Source organism: Hippocampus bargibanti, linkage group LG16, assembly GCF_051943395.1.
Source record: "Hippocampus bargibanti isolate YZ-2025 linkage group LG16, ASM5194339v1, whole genome shotgun sequence".
NCBI lineage: Eukaryota > Metazoa > Chordata > Actinopteri > Syngnathiformes > Syngnathidae > Hippocampus > Hippocampus bargibanti.
This window is the reverse complement of record NC_142749.1, coordinates 17,713,256-17,733,454: the sequence shown is the minus strand read 5'-3', so window position 1 is coordinate 17,733,454 and position 20,199 is coordinate 17,713,256. Positions and strand designations below refer to the sequence as shown.

The 20,199-nt window shown below is 43.5% G+C and overlaps 3 protein-coding genes across 8 annotated transcripts; 2 read left to right on the top strand and 1 right to left on the bottom strand.

Annotated features, from left to right (window-relative positions):
* Positions 1 to 12: 12 nt before the first annotated feature.
* On the top strand, positions 13 to 7,366 carry LOC148886832 (putative monooxygenase p33MONOX). Of its 3 annotated transcripts, none has more exons than XM_089016304.1 (9): positions 13 to 138; positions 1,849 to 2,038; positions 2,136 to 2,197; positions 2,278 to 2,453; positions 2,863 to 2,977; positions 3,054 to 3,181; positions 3,453 to 3,556; positions 3,635 to 3,813; positions 5,843 to 7,366. In XM_089016304.1, exons 3-9 carry the CDS (start codon positions 2,173 to 2,175, stop codon positions 6,064 to 6,066), a joined length of 951 nt encoding a protein of 316 aa, XP_088872430.1. In that variant the 5' UTR covers positions 13 to 138; positions 1,849 to 2,038; positions 2,136 to 2,172; the 3' UTR covers positions 6,067 to 7,366. The 3 variants fall into 3 exon arrangements, with proteins under 3 accessions (XP_088872430.1, XP_088872429.1, XP_088872431.1); XM_089016303.1 differs by lacking the exon at positions 13 to 138 and adding an exon at positions 1,070 to 1,449; XM_089016305.1 differs by lacking the exon at positions 13 to 138 and adding an exon at positions 1,081 to 1,449 and having other exon boundaries at positions 5,846 to 7,366.
* Positions 7,367 to 7,499: 133 nt separating this feature from the next.
* On the bottom strand, positions 7,500 to 12,348 carry LOC148886831 (rho GTPase-activating protein 22-like). 3 transcript variants are annotated; one of them, XM_089016298.1, is made up of 12 exons: positions 11,995 to 12,348; positions 11,264 to 11,907; positions 10,736 to 10,852; positions 10,443 to 10,650; positions 10,245 to 10,377; positions 10,102 to 10,175; positions 9,846 to 9,967; positions 9,560 to 9,767; positions 9,330 to 9,360; positions 9,113 to 9,230; positions 8,477 to 8,993; positions 7,500 to 8,384 (listed from the first exon to the last, which is right to left on the bottom strand). In XM_089016298.1, exons 2-12 carry the CDS (start codon positions 11,313 to 11,315, stop codon positions 8,120 to 8,122), a joined length of 1,845 nt encoding a protein of 614 aa, XP_088872424.1. In that variant the 5' UTR covers positions 11,316 to 11,907; positions 11,995 to 12,348; the 3' UTR covers positions 7,500 to 8,119. The 3 variants fall into 3 exon arrangements, with proteins under 3 accessions (XP_088872424.1, XP_088872423.1, XP_088872422.1); XM_089016297.1 differs by having other exon boundaries at positions 9,113 to 9,360; positions 11,995 to 12,143; positions 12,254 to 12,343; XM_089016296.1 differs by having other exon boundaries at positions 9,113 to 9,360.
* On the top strand, positions 8,876 to 20,188 carry LOC148886830 (dual specificity protein kinase CLK2-like). 2 transcript variants are annotated; one of them, XM_089016301.1, is made up of 15 exons: positions 8,876 to 9,015; positions 9,144 to 9,381; positions 14,948 to 15,109; positions 15,195 to 15,257; positions 15,330 to 15,409; positions 16,133 to 16,256; positions 16,328 to 16,394; positions 16,515 to 16,628; positions 17,033 to 17,199; positions 17,269 to 17,363; positions 17,434 to 17,563; positions 18,424 to 18,506; positions 18,614 to 18,693; positions 19,100 to 19,190; positions 19,275 to 20,188. In XM_089016301.1, exons 4-15 carry the CDS (start codon positions 15,221 to 15,223, stop codon positions 19,425 to 19,427), a joined length of 1,221 nt encoding a protein of 406 aa, XP_088872427.1. In that variant the 5' UTR covers positions 8,876 to 9,015; positions 9,144 to 9,381; positions 14,948 to 15,109; positions 15,195 to 15,220; the 3' UTR covers positions 19,428 to 20,188. The 2 variants fall into 2 exon arrangements, with proteins under 2 accessions (XP_088872427.1, XP_088872428.1); XM_089016302.1 differs by lacking the exons at positions 8,876 to 9,015; positions 9,144 to 9,381 and having other exon boundaries at positions 14,844 to 15,109.
* Positions 20,189 to 20,199: the final 11 nt, after the last annotated feature.

Here is a 20,199-nt window from a genome sequence, read left to right as displayed (position 1 = left end):
GTTGTAGGTGAGAAAAAAAAAGTTGTTATTGCGCTTAAAACAAGTCCTGATGTGTTTTTTTTTATCTTCCCAGAGAGGAGAAGTGAGTCCGTCGATGTTACTTCCTCCTCTGCAGGCAGCGCTCGGGAGGAAAGTCCGGTTAGTAGAGTCCCTCCCGGGGGTGGGGTGGAAAAGCCAGCCTGGCGGGGGGGGAGGTCCTCTTGCTCGGCGGCGTGTCAATAGCAACTTTTCCTCTCAAGGTGGGCGGAACCGAGAGAAAATTAGAAACAAATTGATTTATGGCAAGCCCTGCAAGCTAGTGATGGGAATTCCGGCTCTTGTCAGAGAGCCGGTTCTTTTGGTTCGGCTCACTAAAAAGATCCGGCTCTTTGGGCTCCCAACTGGCTCTTCAGTTTTTTTTTTTTTTTTTTGCTTAAATTAATTAACTACCTAAAATCATGTAAACTTATGTAAAAAAACGAATTACACATGTAAAAAATACACTATACCAAATATTTGTATTCATATGGCTTGATTTATATGTACACAGAGAGCCTCTACTAACTTTAAAATATCAAATATTTATTTATATGATATCTTTAGCTACTTTGGGATGTTCAATATGCTTCACTTTACGAATAACGTAATATAATCTGAAATACTAGTAATAATGCTCAGATATCTAGTGTCCATTTTCACTCACCAATAACGATTATGCCAAAATTGTTTCAGTAGTTAAAAAAAATACACTATTGTTAATACTTAATTAATAAAATAATAATAATATTGAGTGGACTAGTGGATGGAGATACATCTGTCTATCGTATGGAATCAATACCCAAAAAGCTTTTCCCATCGTTTACGAGACATGTAGTGATATATCGTGTTCACTGGTCGCCATGGAAACGTCCACCCTTTTGTGAGCCATTTTGTATTGTGTCATTGCGCAATCGTGCTGTGCTGTCCAGTATTGCATTCGAAATACATGTAAGTGGGGAGTTTTCCCGAATTTCGACTAAGAAAAAAATGCCCCAAAATTGGAAGGATATCGTCCCAAATTCGGAAATTGTGGGGCTGATAGATTTGGATATGACAATAATAAGCACTCTTTGAAACTCGAGGCAAAAACTCATTCGTTTCACGCGTAACGAGTACAACTCACTTTAAAAAAATATTTAATTGTTATTATTATATAACAGCAGGTTTCTATAACTAATTAATATACAAGAATTAACGTCGAAGTTAGTTTTGTCGCACAGTCCAAGATATTTTTCCTCTAAAAAAACAAAACCACAGTCACAGTCTCGCGAGACTAACGCGACGTGGCCTTTCCGCCCCGGAAATCTATTCATAAATCAGCATAATGGCCGTCGACCAAACGATCATTTTATCCGAATCCCGCTCGCTCGTCTACCGAGTTTTACCCTGTTCACTATAGCCACACGCCCCGAAGTCTTCGTTTTCATTTCGGTAAGAACGAAAATCCGTCGTAAGTGATATTTGTGTCGCAACCGAATGATTCCGCAATCGGCGACGACGCGAATCTGCGTTAAGAATTTCCACGGATGAACAACGCCACCGTATTTTAATGTCGAAATTGCATAAAAGCTTCGTGTGTGTGATGTAGTCAACACTCTTATTCGGCGGCGATGACACGTAGCCAAACCGCCATTTAGCGACCATAAAAAAAATCCGTTAAAGTGAGCTATTGTCTTGAAACGAAACACCCTTCAACGGTGTAACGTCCTAAATTCCTTTGGCGTTGTGTAATCCTAACCTGATTTACTTTGTGGTGAATACTCTGCTTTTTTTATTGTCGTTCACGATCTTTTCAAAAATGCTGTGTTGGCATTGAAAACGCTTGTGCAGTTCCTCCTATGGCCTGGCTGGTTGCTCCATCCACAATCAATGCACTGCCACAGGACTTGTGTCCGGCTGACCTGCTGTAACCTCGGCCTCCCCCCTCGCCATTAATCCGGTCCACAATACATTAACACAGTTGGGTGAGATGAGCCCGTCCACTGCTGTCCTTTGGGGTCCGTTGCAACTTTAATCACAGGTTAGTATTCATACTCCATAGGAAAATTGTATTTGTGTGCATTCCTGGATGAAAGTGGAGGTCATTATAATTATTTTTAACTCCTATTTTCACATAGGAACTCACCCGTCGTTGCTCCTGATCATACCGACGCCATGTCTGGTTCACGTGATTTACCGGGTGAGTTGGAAATAATCTTCTTGACATCGAAATTTCTGAAGAATTTTTTGAAATAGCAATGGTGTTTTTTTCTTCTGCAGCTCTCGAAGGTTCTGGGATGGGCGGGATGAAGCTCCCCATCGGTATGACCCGCCGGGCGTTGAGCTACGATGACAACCTGGAGGCGCCCATGTCGACGCCCCCGCACGACATCAACATCACCAACCTGTGGAGGCGCCCAGTCGTGCCCGAGAGGAAGTTTAACCTTTTGGCTGAGGTAGTACGACATATGACGCCATACTAATATTCTTATTGTTTTTCTGTAGTTTAAACATAGTTTATTCATGTATTTTTTTGTCCATTCTGTTGTTTATTAGTTGATTTATTCATGCATTTGTGTATTTATTTTCTATTTATTTAGCTACATCTATATCCATCTATTTACGTATGTATTTTTCTGTTTATTTGTTTTTCATGTATTGATTCATTTTTTTATTCATTTATTAATTTAGTTCATTCGTTTATTTGTGTATTCATTTTCTAATTATTTCGCACTCCTATTTTCATCAATTTAACAAATCTGAGCCCCCAAAATGAATCATTGATATCCCTTGAAAGGCGCTGGATTAATATCTAATTATTACAGATACGATTTTACAGAATTGATCCATATGTTCGACCACTAGGAGGATGAAGGCAGTGCGGCGGGTCAATCCAACATGTTGGAGGGCGTCCCCACCAGGTCCACCAGCGTGGTGAAGACCAAGGCTTCTTCTCTCATCCTCAACTCTCTCTTCACCAGTAAGGCAACGATCACCACGCTTGAAAGTATTTTAATGCTTTGATATGATTCAATTATTGATCCTTTTGCTCACAGAACAGACTCACGACAGTATGTACAAGTTTGAGCAAAAAGCGGGCCTCAGCGACACTGGTTACACTCCCCATAAAGGCCTTACGGCGGAAGAGACGAGATATCATCACCGCATGCCTGAATCCTTTCAGGTAACACACAAAAAATAAAAAGTAGGCAGAACAGTAAATATGTCTATAAACTATGTTAACTGTTCCATTCCATCTTTGTATTGTAATATTGCCACTTTGCTGGTACAGGTATTACGATAACTCAAATAGATAGAAAGCTAGCTAGCTAGCAAGAATGATTTTCATTCTGCTACTGTGGAGGATGAAAAATGTGACATCTCTATCAATAGTGAGACCTTTATGTGTTTTAACTCACCTTATTTTGAGGTCTTATTTTCATTGTGTTGTATAGAAAATGCAAATTCAGAGCATGGAGTCTCGGGAGGAGCGCCAAAACTCATCAGCCCAGTCCACGCCATCCACCACCCCGCACACGTCCCCGAAACAGCAACGCAGGTACACCCCCCCCCTCCCATATGCGGGCTAATATGTAACCAACCCTCCTCTCACGTTTCTTTGTTTTTTGTGTTTTAGGAGCTGGTTCAGCACCACCAGTTCGGATGTCAGCGTGAGCTCCACCAACAGTAGCGTGGATTTGGGGGGAGGCGACGGAGGAGGAGGTGGGATGTTGGAACGATGGGGCGTGTTCGGGCCACGGCCTCTGGTGCACAAGTCCGCCTCCGATCTGGGCGGCGAGCCTGCAACACAACAAGGTAAACAAACATGGCTGACAACAGCAAAAATGAGTGCATCCAAAAGATAGGCTGACAAATGAAAAACAAAGTCATGTCATTTATTCAATACATTGTAAACACATGAAAATTGTAAAGAGCAATACATTGGGGAGAGTAAACAAATTCTCAAAAAAACTTCACTACTAGTTAATACTTAATACTAGTGCGCCTCAATCTGCAGTACATATGCACCTAAAAGCTAGCACACACTCATTTGACGACCATGAGGTTAACATCTTAGAGAAAGAGAAATAAGATGGCTTGAAAGGGGAGTAAAAGAAGCTATTTTCATAAAACAGCAAAACCCTTCACTAAATCGCCTTGGTGGGGTGAGCTTTGATTTGGATCGTTCCTACAACAGACTTCTTAGGCAACATAGCCTTAGTTCATCTCACAAAGAGGGTACAGACAGTGCTGGAGAATGAATGATCTGTGTTGTCATATTTGTTATTTAGTTGTTTTTTTTTTACTTTATGTTACTTCCACCTTACTGGCGCGTGTTACTGCCGCTGCTCACCCGCAGAAAAAATATCCTGTGACTGTCAAGTGTTTTTGAAAGGCGCTTACAAATGAAACGTATTATGATTATTAGTTATGCTGATGAGGTGATACCAGAGCAAATGGGGCAATCAGGCCAGTCGTAGACCCCGTCCGTAATCAGGCAAGACAATAGAAGTAATCAGTCGGACAATAGATGTAATCAGTGTAGCCTCAGGGAATAGTCCTCTGCTCCCCCCCCAACTTGAGAGCACGGACCTAGCATAGCAGAGTCTGGGACCGCCACGTCTGGACAGTAGAGATACATATATAGGGCCAAAACTACCAGCAAATTTTGGTTCGCTGACGAAGCCTCTTGGATAAGAAGCGAAACGTCCGACTGAAGAAACCTTCTCATCTTAGGAGTCATCATGCAGACTTTTGTGGCTCGATCGAGCAGCAGTGTAATCAAGTGTCTGTTGACGAATAAATGGAGCAACGTGGCTCGTGAGTTTGGAAGAAACAAAATGTCAACAAAAAGTTAATGAGTGAAAGGACGACCTTCAGACCCCTTTGTTGCTATTTTGGATGGCCGCGTATAAAAGACAAACACGGTGGAGGCGATCAGTTTCACGCAGGGAGCAGCGGAGGAGGCACATTGGACATGCCGGCAAGACGTTGAAGCCTTTTTGCTGCCGCATGACTTTGGGTAGGTGCAATCGCCACCATGGATGTCTTTGTTCATCCCACGGTTCCCAGTGGAGGCTGCTTCCATGAGATCAGATAGTCTTGAAACTTGGTGAAGCAGCATGGGGCGCGTTGCATTGGCATGAAAGTGGGCCATTGACCTGCTTCTCGCTGGGTTTTTTTTTCTTGTTTTTTTTTCTTTCATTTTTTTTCGTTTTATCATTTTTTTCTTTTTTTTTCTTTTCATTGTTTCTTTTCTTTTATCTTTTTTTCTTTCTGTCTCCCTTTTTCTTGTTTTAAATTTTTTTCTTTATTTCCTTTTTTCGTGGTCATTTTTTTCATTTTTTTCGTGTTCATTTTTTTCATTTTTTTTCTTGTTCTATTTTCTTTCTGTCTCCTTTTTTCTTTTTTTCTTTTTTCCTTTTTTTTCTTTTTTTTTCGTGTTTTCATTTTGTTTTCATTTTGTCCTTTTTCTATTTTCTTTCTGTCTCCTTTTTTTCTTTTTTCTTTCTTTGTTCTTTTTTCCCTTTTATCTTTTTTTATTTTTCTTTCTTCTTTTTTGTTTTTTGTTTTTTTCATTTGTTCTTTTTGCTCTTTTTTCTGCCTCCCTTTTGTGTTTCTTTTTTCTTTCTCCTTTATATTTTTTATTTTTTCATTGTTTCTTTTCTTTCTTGTTTTCTTTCTCATTTTTCTTTCTTTTTCATCGTTTCTTTATTCTTTCATGTTTTCTTTCTTTCTCTTTCTTGATGATTCTGATTCATTCTCTCTCTATTTCTCTTTATTTTTCTCTTTCTTTCATTCTGTCTTTCGGTCTTTCATTCTTTCTTTTCTTTTTTTTAAAAAGCAGCAGGCTTTGCGCTGCAGGCGTACCGCGGCGCCCACAAGCCAAGCGCCGCTGAGGTCATGAAATCCCAGACGAGCGCCCGGCTGGCCGACGGTCCCGACGCCCAGAAGGCAGCCGCCCCGCCCAAGATGGAGATCCCGACGATGGACGGGCGGCGACAGGGAGCCCGCCCGCACAAGCTGAAACCACGCGACATGAACATCCTCACCCCCTCCGGCTTCTAGACCGCGACCCGTCCGTCACGCTGCCCGACGACGTCACGGTTTGCCTTTTCGCAGATTTCAATTCGCTACTTTACATTTCAAAATGGCAGCTTTGATGTCGAGTGGAAATCCCAATGTAGTGATTTTTTTTTGTACCTTTTCTAACATTCCTCGCAGCACTGAGGGGTTAACTATTGTGCATTGAAATTTAAATATGATATCACGAAACAGGAAATAAGGAGGCTTTGGTACACCTCTTAGCATTTTATAGCTACAAGCATCTGTCAAACAATGGTCTTTTTTTTAAGTGCTTGGTTAATTCTAATCAATTCATTCGAAATAATCCAGTAAAATGATCAAAATATAAAATTTTCAATGCTACTTTTGCGCGCAAGAAGTTAGCTTAGCTATACATAAAAATACCCGATGATATCGATTTAAACTTCTGGAAATTATTGCTTGTGCATTTCCGAATGATTGAAGGAGCCTGTCCTGAAATTGCACTTTATACCAACCATCGCGATCTGCTTAATTATTCCATAAGATATTCATGAAGTATAACAAAATGGTGGCCTCAGGACAAAATGGGCCACTTTTCTACTTTTTTTTCTTCCTTTGCCTCTTTATTATTATTATTTTTAGATGTTTTCATGACTAGTATAGTCAATACATGATAGAATGATGTTTAGTTTGTTTTTCAAAAAAGAAGTTTAAGTGCAGCTGTTATTTCAATGGTTGTTATGCGTAAAATAATGTATTCTCTTTTCTTCCCGCTGTAGTTGCACTATTTTTGTTGTTTTAGTTCTCGCACTTTGATTTTTCAGAAAGTGGTGTCACTGTTACGTCGCCGTGTCGTTTCTTTCCTTTAAAAAGAGGGAAAAAAATAGCAGCAAACGTGAATTTGACTTTTTTTGTCTAAAGGGTGGTAGAGTTTTGCTCGGTCCTTACTTGGGGCGGGGCAATGTAAACACTCCTTGGGAATTTCCAGAGAGAAATAAAAAATAATAATAACCGTGGAAACGGTTTCATCAACAGATACTGCATGTCAAAATAAATGTTTGAAACGTCATTACAGCTGAGCTGTAAAGAAAGGGCCTGTTCTTCATTAAAAAAAAAACCCTGCCATTGAACTTTTCAGGCCCAGAACAAAAATACCCTTGCAGCTTGTATATAATGCTATATGACCCCATGTGCCATATGTTGCCCACCCCTCCTCTCAGTGGACTGAACTATGTCTCAAAATGTGTACCTTTTTTGGGTTTGTGGTTGTTTCTGATTATTTTTGACTGAATTGGAGAATAAATGTCAACATTTTCATCAACCCCCCCACGAAAAATGTACTTTTATTTTTCCTGTGAAAACACCGTTCGGTCCTTTGTGGTTATCGTGAATCATTTAACTCGACAAAAAACACAGATCGAGGAACTTTTATTGTAAAAGTTGATTCATGCAAATGCCCTTTTGCATATAAAAGTGGGAATGGGTTCATCAGAGGATGCCAAAACCAGATCCAAAAAGTAAAAAAGCCTGCCATAGTTTGGCTTCCACACAACTGACAGGTAAACAATATCTTAACTCATTCATTTCCATTCCCGAATGTTTTCCATGCTTGGGTGCCGATAAAGCACTGGCCATGGCCTCTGGCATTTTTTTTTCTTTTCCACAAGGGGGCGGCATTTGCCTTTTTTTTGCCATGTTAGCAGTTTGTTACAGCTTCATCTGTTGTTAAAGCGCTATATAAACCAATATGTATGTATTGCATTGTATTTTGGACAGACACCTTCATTTCAGGCTCATATAACTCAAAACCCATATCATTTAGGAATTAACATATTTTCTGATGAAAGAATAGAGTAAGGATTCTAACGCTGTATTGAATGCTTACGTAGTCCTAAAACTCAATATTCTGTGGGTCCTGGAATTCAAGTGACAATGATAAAAACCCTGGCACTGGAATGGACACATTTTTGCACATCGTCTGGCAGTCAATGAGTTAAGTTTTTTTACTTTCTCCAACTAAATTTGACATCTGTCCATCATCCACGTGCTTAATTCTCCATTTTTCAAACCATCCTCAAAGACTCTTCAAGATACGTTCCCGCCTTCCGCCTCGATCAACGTTCCTAAGGCTCCGCTCCCGCGTTTGGCTCCTTCCGTATGTCCGAAAAATCATCTCCAAGTCCGCCTGCAGTGCGGAGTTGCGTCGGTCGGCGACAGCCCTGGCCCGATCCGCATCTCGGATCCTGACCTCGGCTGCACTGCGGCTGCGCCTCTGCCACTCCAGGCGCCCTCGCAATGCCGCCACCTGCCGCTCGAGGGCGTCGTTGCAGCGCTCCAACCTGTAGCGAAAGTCCTAGTAGGTCCTTGCATCCACTTGTATGTGACGAATATTAATTTGGTACCAAAGTACTAGAAACTTGTGTTTTTGTACCTTTGTATCCTCGCTTGGTACTCGCTCCTCTGCTGGGCCATCTGCTGTCGAAATTCGGCCAGTAGCGAATGAGCGTCATCGGGCTGGGATGCCGAAGGCTCCGGAGGACCTGACGGGAGGAACACCTCCGAGCTCCCGGTGCTGAGGGGGCTGAGGACGGAACCGGAGGTCGGCGTATTCACATGGCGTCCTCCGTCAAGGTCACTTTCCGTGTCCTCGTCAAGATGCTTGTCGTCTTCTTCAGCTTGACTCGAAGGGGATCTCATCGGTTTCAAGTCAGGACCCACCCGACCGCCGGAATCCGGAGGCAAAACCTCGCCGGAGGACCACGACGAGGAGTCGTCGACAGTCTGCCACACCTCTGATTCCTCGCTGGAGTTGTCCTCTGCGTTGGGGTCGAAATGTTCATCCACGCTTTGACTCGACGGCGCTCTCTTCAGGTTGTCATAATCCGATGGTGTGCTGTCTTCCTGCACCTCACTGTCAACGCCACCAGCTGCTCGAGGACCTTCACCTTCTGCCGTTGCAGTAGTGCAGGGGTAAGAAAGTACAAATACTTACTGGATGGAAGTACATTTTCAAGTGACCGTAATCCACAGGTTTCCAGACTTCTACTCAATTACAGTCTGTGTGTACCTTTGCCACCTCTTTCATGTGCCTCTCCCAGACTGGTCCAGACCTCCATCCAGCTACAAACATTCACGGGGGATGATCCACTATTCATTTCTCCCGTCGTCCACTCCTGGCGGTGATTCTGCAGGGACCGATTTGAGGAAGGTAGCGGGTAGAAGCAGTTTTCCGGATGCGACGAGGTGTGGCGATGACCAAGAAATGTCTTGTTGCCTGTGGTTACCTCCGACGTGGCTGCAGCTGAGGGGAGAAAGCTGCAGGAACGTGTCAAGAAGGTATCTGCACTAGCTTCTCATGCTGTTAAAATGGATGGCTTTGTTCTTTGATGATGATTATGCGATGTTAACAAAGTTCCTCCAGAGTCCATTCTAACCCCACTAGACTTTAGCATCAATAATTTTGATTTAGAGACATTTGGAGGTGTGATGTCACGGTCAGAAATCCAGAAGATACCTGGTAGTGAGTCCTCGAGGTTCTTGGCACCGCTCCGCGATAAGCGGTAGCGACATCTGGCGAAGGCAGTTCGGCTGCTGCAGATGCGGCCGTCTGATAGCACCGGGCGAAGCGTGAAACCCTCCGGCTGCAGGGGCAGGAACTCTGGAAAACAGGGACTTGTGCTCCCTGATCAGCTCCAACATCAGCTCCTGAACGAGCGCTGCACCTGGGAAAAAAAAACAATCCTTCAAAGGTCTTTCTGACGCTAAGCTAAGTGCCGAAACTTTGTGAGTTGGCCTTTTACCTCCCATGATGCTTTCTGGGTCCTCCCCTTTGGTTCGAAGAATGTTTGGTCCAAAGACTGTGGCTAAGTTTTGGCAGCTCATCTTGTTCCCTTTTGAATGACTCTGGACCTCGTTGAGAAATCTGCGCACAAAGTCAAGACTCTGGACAGTGGCAAACATTTGACTGCGAGACTCCGACATTGTGGTCCAAATGTTCTGTTTTGTTTTCAACCGTGCTAACCAAGCTTGTTTTGATTGTTTTTCTTTCGGTCTTACTGGCATATGAAGTTAAGAAGGTTGAAATTGGCCACTGGGAGCTCCTGAAGAAGATTCTTCAATTCCTCCAAGCCCTGTCAGAGCAAAATTGAGGTTAAAATGTACTTTTCAGTTGTGAAAGTCGCAAAGGGTCGGCACCTCACCTGGTTACGGTCACTAGAAAGCTTTTGGCCACTTAGCAAGAAGTCCTGGTAGTGACTGAAAGGAATCAAAGGCTCTGGCAGCTGTCGCAAGTAGAGCTTTAGCAGCGACGCCACCGTGTGGATATCTGTGTTCCTGCAAAGACATCAAGCTCAGTTGAAACTCCCCGATTGAAATGATGGACACATTGGGAGGCAAACCTGTCGAAGGAGGGCCTTTCGCCCGCATCAAAGGCCTCCTGGAGCTCCTTCACCAAACTGGCCCGTCCCGGTTGACGAAACAAGCCCACCTCCTGGAGACCTCGCTCACATATGAAGTCCACACACTGCTCCACCACCAGGGGAACCGAACGTACGCCGTAACGACGCTCGTACAGGACCGTCTCCTCCAGACGCTGACCAAAGACACCTGAACCAGAGTCACCGATCAATGGCGTTAAGATACAGAACGCCAAACCGCAGTTATGCCGTGTTTATCGCCTCGTTTTGGTCACCCGTGAACGGAATCCACACTCCAGATTTGTTGAGGCTTTTCAGCCACTCGTCTCCTTGACCGGCGCTGTTAGACAGGAAGAAATACGAGCCCGGGCTGGCCAACACATCTCTGTTCCCTGCGCACACCAACACCCAATTTTTTTTTTAATAGTTCTGGCATTGAACGGACAAGTCGCATTCGCCAGTCAAGCCAAGTTCAGCCGTAGAGCAGAAGCGACTTAATGAGCCAAAGAGGAAATTTGATTACGTCGAGGAAAGATAAGATCACGGGAGGACGAGTCTCCAACCATCTCAATTACTGTCAAGACAGTCTTTGCTCACTTACACTGCCGCTTTTATTCTTGGTGCAACCCAAATTATTTTGAAATCACAACAAACATATTTATTCATGAACTAATTCACTGCTCATCCCCCTTTTCAAAGTCACATTGAGAACTTCCAAATCCCTGAGTCATCATTTCACCCCAAGGACTCATGTAGTCACACGATCCACCCCCAGATGAATATGACGGTTGCATGCGTGTCACCTTTGAGGCCCGCTCTGTCATGTTTCCAGGACTTGAAGCAGCTGAGTCCCATGCTGCAACACTCCGACTCTCACTTGCTCGCCGGTTGCCGCAGTCACAGATAATTCTAGACGCTGGAGCGCAGACAATAGAATGTTGAACCCAAAAGTTGAAAGTTTAGTGTCTCTAAAGTCAACTATGAAGAGATTCCTTTGTGGACCGTTCATGTCACTGACTTCTTCGTCAAGGGGGACAAGGGATCAATACCCTCTCGATTGACTGGTAACCCATCTTGCGGTCTACCAAGTGGAATAGACTTCAGTCCCTACTATGACCAGATGGAGATTCCGGAAAAGATGTCATGGTTCACGTTGCCGATCCGTGTTGGATCCGTTACGACTCTATCTCCTGCTGACCGGTTCAGGATGAGGTGACCACATCGGTTGCAGTCCCCACTTTCACATGGACCTTCCTTCACCCCTTTGGCACCCGGGCTTGGGTATCATCTGGACTATGACTGAACAGGATGCGCCTTGGAGACCTGGGAAAGGTCTTGGAACAGAGCCCATGGAGATGACAGGAAATTCTCAAATCTACTCCGACCTACAGTCTTGGCTCCTTTTCTTGAAGATGCAGGAGAATAGTCCACCGTGGAAGTCTTAGGTCTTAGCGTGGAAAAAAAAGAGTGGACATACATTTGCACATCGTCTGGCAGTGAATGAGTTAATAATCGGTTTTAGAAGATACCAAACCTCCCAGTTTTGGTCCCCTGTGGATCGTTCAACTTTTTCATGTTCTTCTTGAGATGATCCCGGTACTTCTAAAAAACTCTCTGGCTCTTCTAGTTAAATCCGACGGAAGGCAAAACCCCCGTTTGAAATGTCTCAGCCCGTTTTTTGTACTATTTCAAACAGAATAAATCACAAAAGCCGCATGATTCTGTCCGTCTTGGAAGCTGTGCCCTTTAATAAAATAACGGATTCTCAAGGAGCCCCCTTTTAGTTCACTCACTCTGACTGGACGTCCTGGTCCATCCTTGAAAGTCTGCCTGTCCCTTTCCCTTGCCGTCATCCCTTCAGACACTACATTCCTCCTTCCTTGCCCGCTTTCTCCCTCTCTTTGTCCAGCTTGTCCTTCCACTCTCCTCCCTCTGTCTTTCATTCTCTCTCTCCCCATTTCCCAGCACTACGTGTGGGGGCCCCCCGTGTTGTCCCCCCTCCCCGTTTACCTCATCAATAAACGTGGCGCTGCGTGCATGTGTGCCAGTGCATTAGGAAAATTGGTTCTCTGCGACGCAGTGCTCTCTTTTACTCCAGTAATCACAGTTGAGAGAGAGAGAGAGAGAGGGATGACATGGCTCTGATTGTACTGCTGAGATAGCATCTGCAGCACTATACACACACAGTGTGTACAGTGATTCACGTTCAAGCGAGACAGCCTGGTTGTCCCTGTCAACTTTTGAACTCGCTGTAAAAAGCGCTTTCTCCTGACTTCAGATCAATATATTTTATTCCGGCTTGAGGGATGTTCCAACTCCCTCCAGTACCTAAAATGTGTGGCTACTCTAATAATTGGCAACCTGATAAAAACTCCCCGGAGACCCATTTTGGCTCCGCGTATTGGAAAGGTCGCCCATTGAAGGGGCACCCTTTGGACCATTACTTTTCTATGGGGCTAACCCAGCTCACTTTGGCTGAGAGAAGCGGGGGACACCCTGCACCGCTTATCAGTTAGTTTGAATCTAACAGAAAGAAGAATTAAAATGGGAGTTATTTCCTGTACAAGAAGTCTGAGAAGCGACTCCGAGACGCTAGAACAAAAATTCAGTGGTTCTTGATAGGATCCCTGAGGAACGCACTAAAATGGAATTCCAAGAGGCCAAAAACGCAACATACATATGAAAATTACACACTGGACAATGATTTACAGGCAACACTCGATTATCATCGTTGACTCCCAGGGCAGGCCAATTGATATTAACGCCTGACTGTATATCGACCTGATCGATGGTTTCCCCCACCACCCTACCCCACCCCGCATTTTCAAATCCCATCCAAGAGCTTTAAAACAGCTGTCCGTCGATCAGAACTGCATGCGCCTGAATAACGAGCTTTTCAATGAGTGAAATACTGAAGCGCCTCGTCTTAATACTTGAATGAATGGATCAAGCATCCTTTTCACCAGTGGATCCGGGACATCATGGTGGAATGAGCACGTCTGCAACAAGCAATGTTGAAAGCAAAGACGAAGCTGTAGCATCCATTGACGAAAAGAGATTGTCTCACATCTCCTGTACCACGTACTGTAAATCCGCTTCATTTCCAAGCAGCGAGATACGCATCGGCGCAAGCGCTCAGCAGAGTCTCCTTGATGAATTTCGTGGCCAAAAATGCTGAAAAACGATCCATATCCGTTCCACATGACGCACAAAAACTGACAAAAGACAACATAAAAACAAAAACACTTGCTATCGGCTACCTAGTCTGCCGCCATCTTGGACTTCACAAAGAAGATGACTATTTGTTTTATTTTAATCATAATTTGCATGTTTTTTTCTGTGACTATTCTTTGTCACTGGCCAAAAAAAACGTTACGTGACTCGATTCATGTCCTAAAGGTGAGATTTCACGTGAACTTGTTCCCTCCGTATCTTACGTAACCATCATCGCTTCCACATCGGATAACATTCGGTTCCCTCCCACCCAACGGCAGGAACGTGAGGCAGCTGCTGGAAATTGGGTAGTGGGATTGCATGGAACCAATGATGTTGTCATGCTAATTTTAGCGTTAAGGTGCTGTTGCTCTGCTCGCTTGCCGCTAAGGCTAAAGATAGGCGTTGACTTGCGTCAATTAAGAAACGGGAACTTTGCCCAGTTGGGTTTTTTTTGGTAGCACGTACTGACTAGTAGCTATCCACAAAGTTCGTATTTAAAAGTGAGTAAACTTTGAAAACAATTCATGGTTAGGGCTCCTGTTACATCATAAAGTATGACAGTCGCTATGTGTTAGTTATCTATTAGCTTGCTATTAGCGGTCTAGCTTGCCAGTTAGCTCTCTATTAGCTATCTATAATAATAATACATTTCATTTCTAAGCGCTTTTCATAACTCTCAAGGTCACTTTACAGTCACAGGATCATTTTTTCTCTGCGGGTGAGAAGAGGCAGCCGGTTAGCTAACTAGCCATATAGCTAATAAATAGCCAGCTATGTAGCTAGCTAACAGATCTATTAGCTAGCTATCTAGCTTTCAATCTATTTGAGTTACTTCCGGGTTGATTGAACATTGGCGCGTGTGACTGCCGTTGCTTGTTTTTTTGTGTGCGGGTGAGCAGCGGCAGCCATTCGCGCCAGCGTTAATGTTCAACTGATAGCATGACTTGTCAAATTTCTACAAATGTGATTCTCCGCATTTTGGGCGTTAAAAAAAGCCACGCCTCATCGAACACCGTGTACCTTTTACATCACTAAACCATTATCTGCTAGTAAAATTAGAAAGCCCCCCCTTTTTTTTAAATTTATGGTTTGAAACAAGACCCAATGCTAGGTCGTCGTCAGCGGCGACGGCGGTGTTTCCGACACCCGCCACCTTACGAGCCGTATCTGGTTTCACCGCCGCTCCGGGTGTGACTTTTACCACCTCTCGTCCGTCGTTTTTGAAGAACATCGTGTTTTATGATTGCAACGGTCACGTTAATTCCGTAAAGCCTTTTTTGGGCAGGCCACGTGGCGGGCGACACTCACACGCTGCATCTTGCGGGAAGAAGAGGAGGGAGAAGACGAGACGAGTTGGAAATAAAGCAGCCCGGAAAGCCTGAGAACTGAACACACAAGATAGCAGCTTTCAATTCAACGTTTGTCTTATTCGGGTGAGAACAACAAAAAAATATATATATATATTTTTTGGGGGCAATGATAGCTTAAAACGGACTTTCTGATTCTCCTGTTTCTCAGGTTTTTAGTCCTTGTAAATCAGCACCATGGGAAGGAAAGACCACGACTTGGATTCCTGGACAGGTAGTCCAATTTGTGACTATCTATTTTTCCAATTGATTATTTTGCCAATTGATCCATGGCTTGTTTTCATAGACCGCAATGAGGTGAAAAGAGACTCCCTCCAAAATGAGATAAAGAACAGCAGAAGTGGCAACCAACCAAGTGACAACTCTGTGAGTACGTCCGTCCAGAGGACTACTCCCTGAGGCTACACTGATTACTTCTATTGTCCTGCTTGATTATGGGGTCTACGACTGGCTTGATTGCCCCATTTGCTCTGGTATCACCTCATCAGCATAACTAAGCCTATGTTGCCTAAGAAGTCTATTGTATGAATGATCCAAATTAAACATCACCCTACCGTGGCGATTTAGTGAAGGATTTTGCTGTTTTATGAAAATAGCTTCTTTTACTCCCCTTTCAACTCTGAGTAATATTTTTTTGTGAAAAATGCATTCTGTGCAACTATGAAGGAGAAGAGACTGTGCTGAGCGGTTGCACCTTTTCGGCAGCGCGAATATACCAGCACTGTTTTTGATTTGGGGAGGAATATCAATGACATTTGACTGTCATGGCTGGACAGCTCTGGGGCCATTGTACTTTTTTTTGCGCCTGTCATTGGCAGTATTTTCACAGCCCCGCTTTGTTGAGAGAGCACCGATGCCTATGTGGAACGGTCACGGCTTGGAATTGAAGCGGAATTACGTGCAACAGGAGAGATGAGACCATCTCTTTTCGCTACAGCTTCGTGTTTGCTTTCAACATTTAGCTTGTAGCAGACAGACGTGCACATTCCACCATGACGTCCCTGATCCACTGGTGAAAAGGACGCTTTGATACTCTCCTCTTTCATCTAGAAGTGATTCATACAACAAAGACTGTCTTTTTCGCCGCAGCTCGATTCCACTCGCCTTAGCGACGACGAGATCCAGGGGAGTCCTGGCGGTAGCAACAGTAGCAACTACGACGAAGAGGAAGGTCATCTGATCTACTACGTTGGCCTTGTGATTCAGGAACGCTGTATGTAGCTTGCTGTCCTTTCTGTCCCTCAACGTTGGTCCATGAATAAATGTCTACCTGTCCCTTCCCAGATGAGGTGGTGTCCACGTTGGGCGTGGGAGCTTTCGCAAAGGTCGTCGAGTGTATCGACCAGGACGAGTAAGCGACTACATTTTGATCAGTTGACCCCAAGATTGCTGCAAATGGATTGTTCTGTTCATCCGGCAGCTAAATAGTTTCTTGTGGAATCAGGAATGTGTTTGCACGTTCATATTTCAGGCACAAGCGTGTGGCGGTGAAGATCGTGCGCAACATCAAAAGCTTTCGTCAAGCGGCCAAATGTGAAATCGCCGTCTTGAAAGAGATCAACACTTTGGATGATGACAACAGTTTGTGAGTGATACGCGGGTTTTCCACGGGTGATATGATGATACCCCCCCACCCCCTCCAAAAAGGCGTCATCATCTTCTCAGGATCATGTCTAAATCTGCTCAAATCAATGTGAAATATCTACCAAAGAAACACATAAAAAAGAAATAAACAAGTACTCGAAAAGGAGCTCTGAGGAACACCACAAAATCAAATCTTCCATTTAGAGAATACATGGATCACAGTGTCAATCATGATCACCTCAAACTACTCCAAAGACTTTTTTAGAAAACAATATGGCCATCACTGTTTAGCTAGATAAGCACTGTTTAGCTAGCTAAATTGTTTGTTTCAATGCTAATTTTGTGTTACTTGCAGAGCGTTTTTTTAGGCGGTGCCATTAAAGCTTCATCTTTTTTTTCCCCCAGTGCCTGCGTGCGAATGCTGGACTGGTTTGAGTACCAAGGCCACATGTGTCTGGTCTTTGAGTGCCTGGGACTCAGTACCTATGAGGTCCTCAAGCAAAATCAGTTTTTGCCGTTTAGCGTGGAGCAGATCCGACATATGGGTTTCCAGATTTTTCGAGCCGTCAGCTGTGAGTCAAAACTTTCTATTCTATGTTTATCCTTTACATTCATTTGACTTTCTTTTGCGTTTTTTCCAGTCCTACATCGCAATAAGTTAACCCACACCGACCTGAAACCGGAAAACATCTTGTTTGTCTGCTCTGACTACGACATGGTGTACAACCATCAGATGGTAAAAACTTGTCTATCGTTACCCTTAAACGCCAAAATAAAAGCTGAGGTCAAAACATTGTGTGTGTCAGAAATGTGACGAGATGAAGATGAGGAGCCTAGATGTCAAGGTGGTGGACTTCGGCACCGCCATTTTTGACCATGAGCATCACGAATCGTTGGTCTCGACGCGCCACTATCGAGCTCCGGAAATCATACTTGGTAAGAACATCGATTGGATTAGCCTTGATTAGTCTTGTAGCTGAGAAATTTACATTTCACAGCAGCAAAGTGGTGAAAGGAAAGGAAGAAGTAGAAATATGTTACATGGCCACAAAAAAAAAACAAAAGTCAAATCATCGTTCTCAACTAAAGTGAATGGAAAAGCCTTTAATCAGTTCCACCCCACAATATGAAGCAGTTCTACATGAAAGAGAAGAGGATCAAAGCATCCTTTTCACCAGTGAATCAGAGACGTCATGCTAAAAAATGTGTACATCTGCTACAAGCTAAATGTTGAAAGCAAACATGAAGCTACCGAATAGAAATGGTCTCAAATCTCCTGTCCCATGCAAATCCGCTTCAATTCCAAGCCGCGACTGTTCCACAAATAGAGATTTAGAAAGTTAAAAATGTGGTTATTTTGCCTTAAGAAAAGAAGACCCATAATACACAGTGCAAGGTGTCATTATTTTGTCATGTGTAGGGTGGTGCCTTGAGATAAAACGTTATTTATGACATGGCCACAAAAAATAAGCAAAAACAAAAGTCAAATCATCTTTCGCTATTAAAATGAATGGAAATGCCTTTAATCCGTTCCACCCCACATTTTTTTAATCAACCATTTTTCATTCATAAGAAAAATTGCCTAGTTACATATGGTAATGATTTAATTGAGTACAAAGTATTTTTTTTAAATAAATAAAATCAATTTATTTTAATATTAATAATAAATTTTATTTTCATGTGCCTTTCAAAGCTCTCAAGAATAATGATTCCATGCCTAAATTCAATGGATGTTTTTTTTATTCTTTTTGCTCCTCTTCTAATATCATCTTCATCTTTTCAAATCTTTTGGTCAGATCTCGGCTGGAATCAGTCTTGTGACGTTTGGAGTTTGGCCTGCGTTCTGATGGAATATTACCTTGGACAGACGCTATTCCCGGTATGTCCTTACACTAGTCTCACTGGACTGAGTTCCTGACCGACTTACAAACGCCACCTTCTCGACAAATCCGCCGTTCTTTATCCTCCTGTGTGTCCTCCCTCTAGACTCATGACAGCAAGGAACATCTGGCCATGATGGAGAAGCTCCTGGGACCCATCCCGCCACACATGCTGAAACAAACCAGGTCTCGTCGAAGCGAAACCACCTCAACATAGTTCCGAGATACCACGAGATGATGCAATCAGACCATTTTCTTTTCAAATTGAAGCTCCTTGACTCGGATCAATATATAGTTCTCTGGTCACAAGGTGGCAACAAAGCATGATATTTTTTGGACGAAGCGCCTACACTAAGTTCAACCTAGTACTTAGTACCTAGATTTAAAGATGTCACAATATGGGAAAGATTAATTTAAAGTTCACCTCCTGTATTGGACCCATTGTTATATTTAGCTGGCTAGCTAGATATTAGCTATCTGGCTAGCTGGCTATCTATTAGCTAGCTAGCTAGCTTTCTGAGTTATTCCGGGTTGAGTGAACTTATTCTGTGACTGTAAAGGTAATTTAGGAGTTTTGAAATGCACTGTTTAGGAAGCAGCACTACGTCCTCAACGGCCGACTGGACTGGGACGAGCTTAGCTCCTCGGGCAGATACGTTGGGAAATATTTCAAGCCTCTCAAGGTACATCCGACACAGGAAGTCCAGAAAGAAGTCCGACCAACAGGAAGTGATGTTGTTCTGTTGTGTGTGTTTTTTTTTTGATAGAGCTTGCCGAGGCGCAGCGAGGACGAACGACAGCTTTTGGACCTTCTGGGCTGCATGTTGGAATTTGACGTAACTCGACGCATCACCTTGGAGGAGGCACTGTGGCACCCGTTTTTTGAACCGGCCAGAATGGAGCAAAGGCGACGAAGCTAACACACACCCGGTATAGCTAACCCTCACTATTTGGTTAAGGGACCAAAACCGACCCACAGAATATTGACTTTTATGACTACGTAAACATTCAATTCAGCATAAAAAACCTTAGACTCTCTTCGTTCATCAGGAAAAAAAGTTTTGTTCCTAGGTAATACGAGTGGAGTTATCTGAGCTTGAAATGGGGGCGGCTGTCCAAAATACAATGGAATACATACATATTGGTTTATATAGCGCTTTAATAACAGCGGAAGCAGTAACAAAGCGCTAACATGGACAAAATACAAATGCTGCCCCATCGTGGAAGGGAAAAACACTGCCAGAGGTCTGACCAGCGCTTTATCGGCACACAAGCATGAAAAACTAAACCGGGATAAATTCAGAAATGGCGGTCTACAACATATTTTCAATTCCTGGATAAATTTTGGGAATGGCAGTGCATGAGGTTAAGAAATTTGTCCTGGCCCAGACAAAGTTCAGGGGTCCCGGCACAGTTCCATGGTGGCCAGGGGTCACCAAGCTTAATTGCTGTTGAACCATGCAATATGGCCATATGGTAACCATCAACAAAATTGAATACGTCATTGGTATGCAGAGTTTTCATGATGTCCGACAAAAAAAGTTTCAAAATGACGTTTCACAAACTCGATGATGAGGTTTGACTATAGTTGGAAAATGGATTCTACCTCAACCTGCTGCTTTACGGGTTATTTTTGTGATTTTCAGTTTATTACAATTTTTGGAATAAATCTGCACCATTTTGTCTGGGTTT

Coding starts and splice junctions, on each gene's coding strand:
- LOC148886832 (XM_089016304.1), top strand. CDS start 2,173: ATGTCTGGTTCACGTGATTTACCGG. Junction 2,198..2,277: donor TGGTTCACGTGATTTACCGG/GTGAGTTGGAAA, acceptor TTTCTTCTGCAG/CTCTCGAAGGTTCTGGGATG. Junction 2,978..3,053: donor CCTCAACTCTCTCTTCACCA/GTAAGGCAACGA, acceptor TTTTGCTCACAG/AACAGACTCACGACAGTATG.
- LOC148886831 (XM_089016296.1), bottom strand. CDS start 11,315: ATGGGACTCAGCTGCTTCAAGTCCTGGAAACATGACAGAGCGGGCCTC. Junction 10,378..10,442: donor GAAAGGCCCTCCTTCGACAG/GTTTGCCTCCCA, acceptor ATGTCTTTGCAG/GAACACAGATATCCACACGG. Junction 8,385..8,476: donor TACCAAGCGAGGATACAAAG/GTACAAAAACAC, acceptor CTTTCGCTACAG/GTTGGAGCGCTGCAACGACG.
- LOC148886830 (XM_089016301.1), top strand. CDS start 15,221: ATGGGAAGGAAAGACCACGACTTGGATTCCTGGACAG. Junction 15,258..15,329: donor CGACTTGGATTCCTGGACAG/GTAGTCCAATTT, acceptor TTGTTTTCATAG/ACCGCAATGAGGTGAAAAGA. Junction 16,395..16,514: donor GAGTGTATCGACCAGGACGA/GTAAGCGACTAC, acceptor TTCATATTTCAG/GCACAAGCGTGTGGCGGTGA.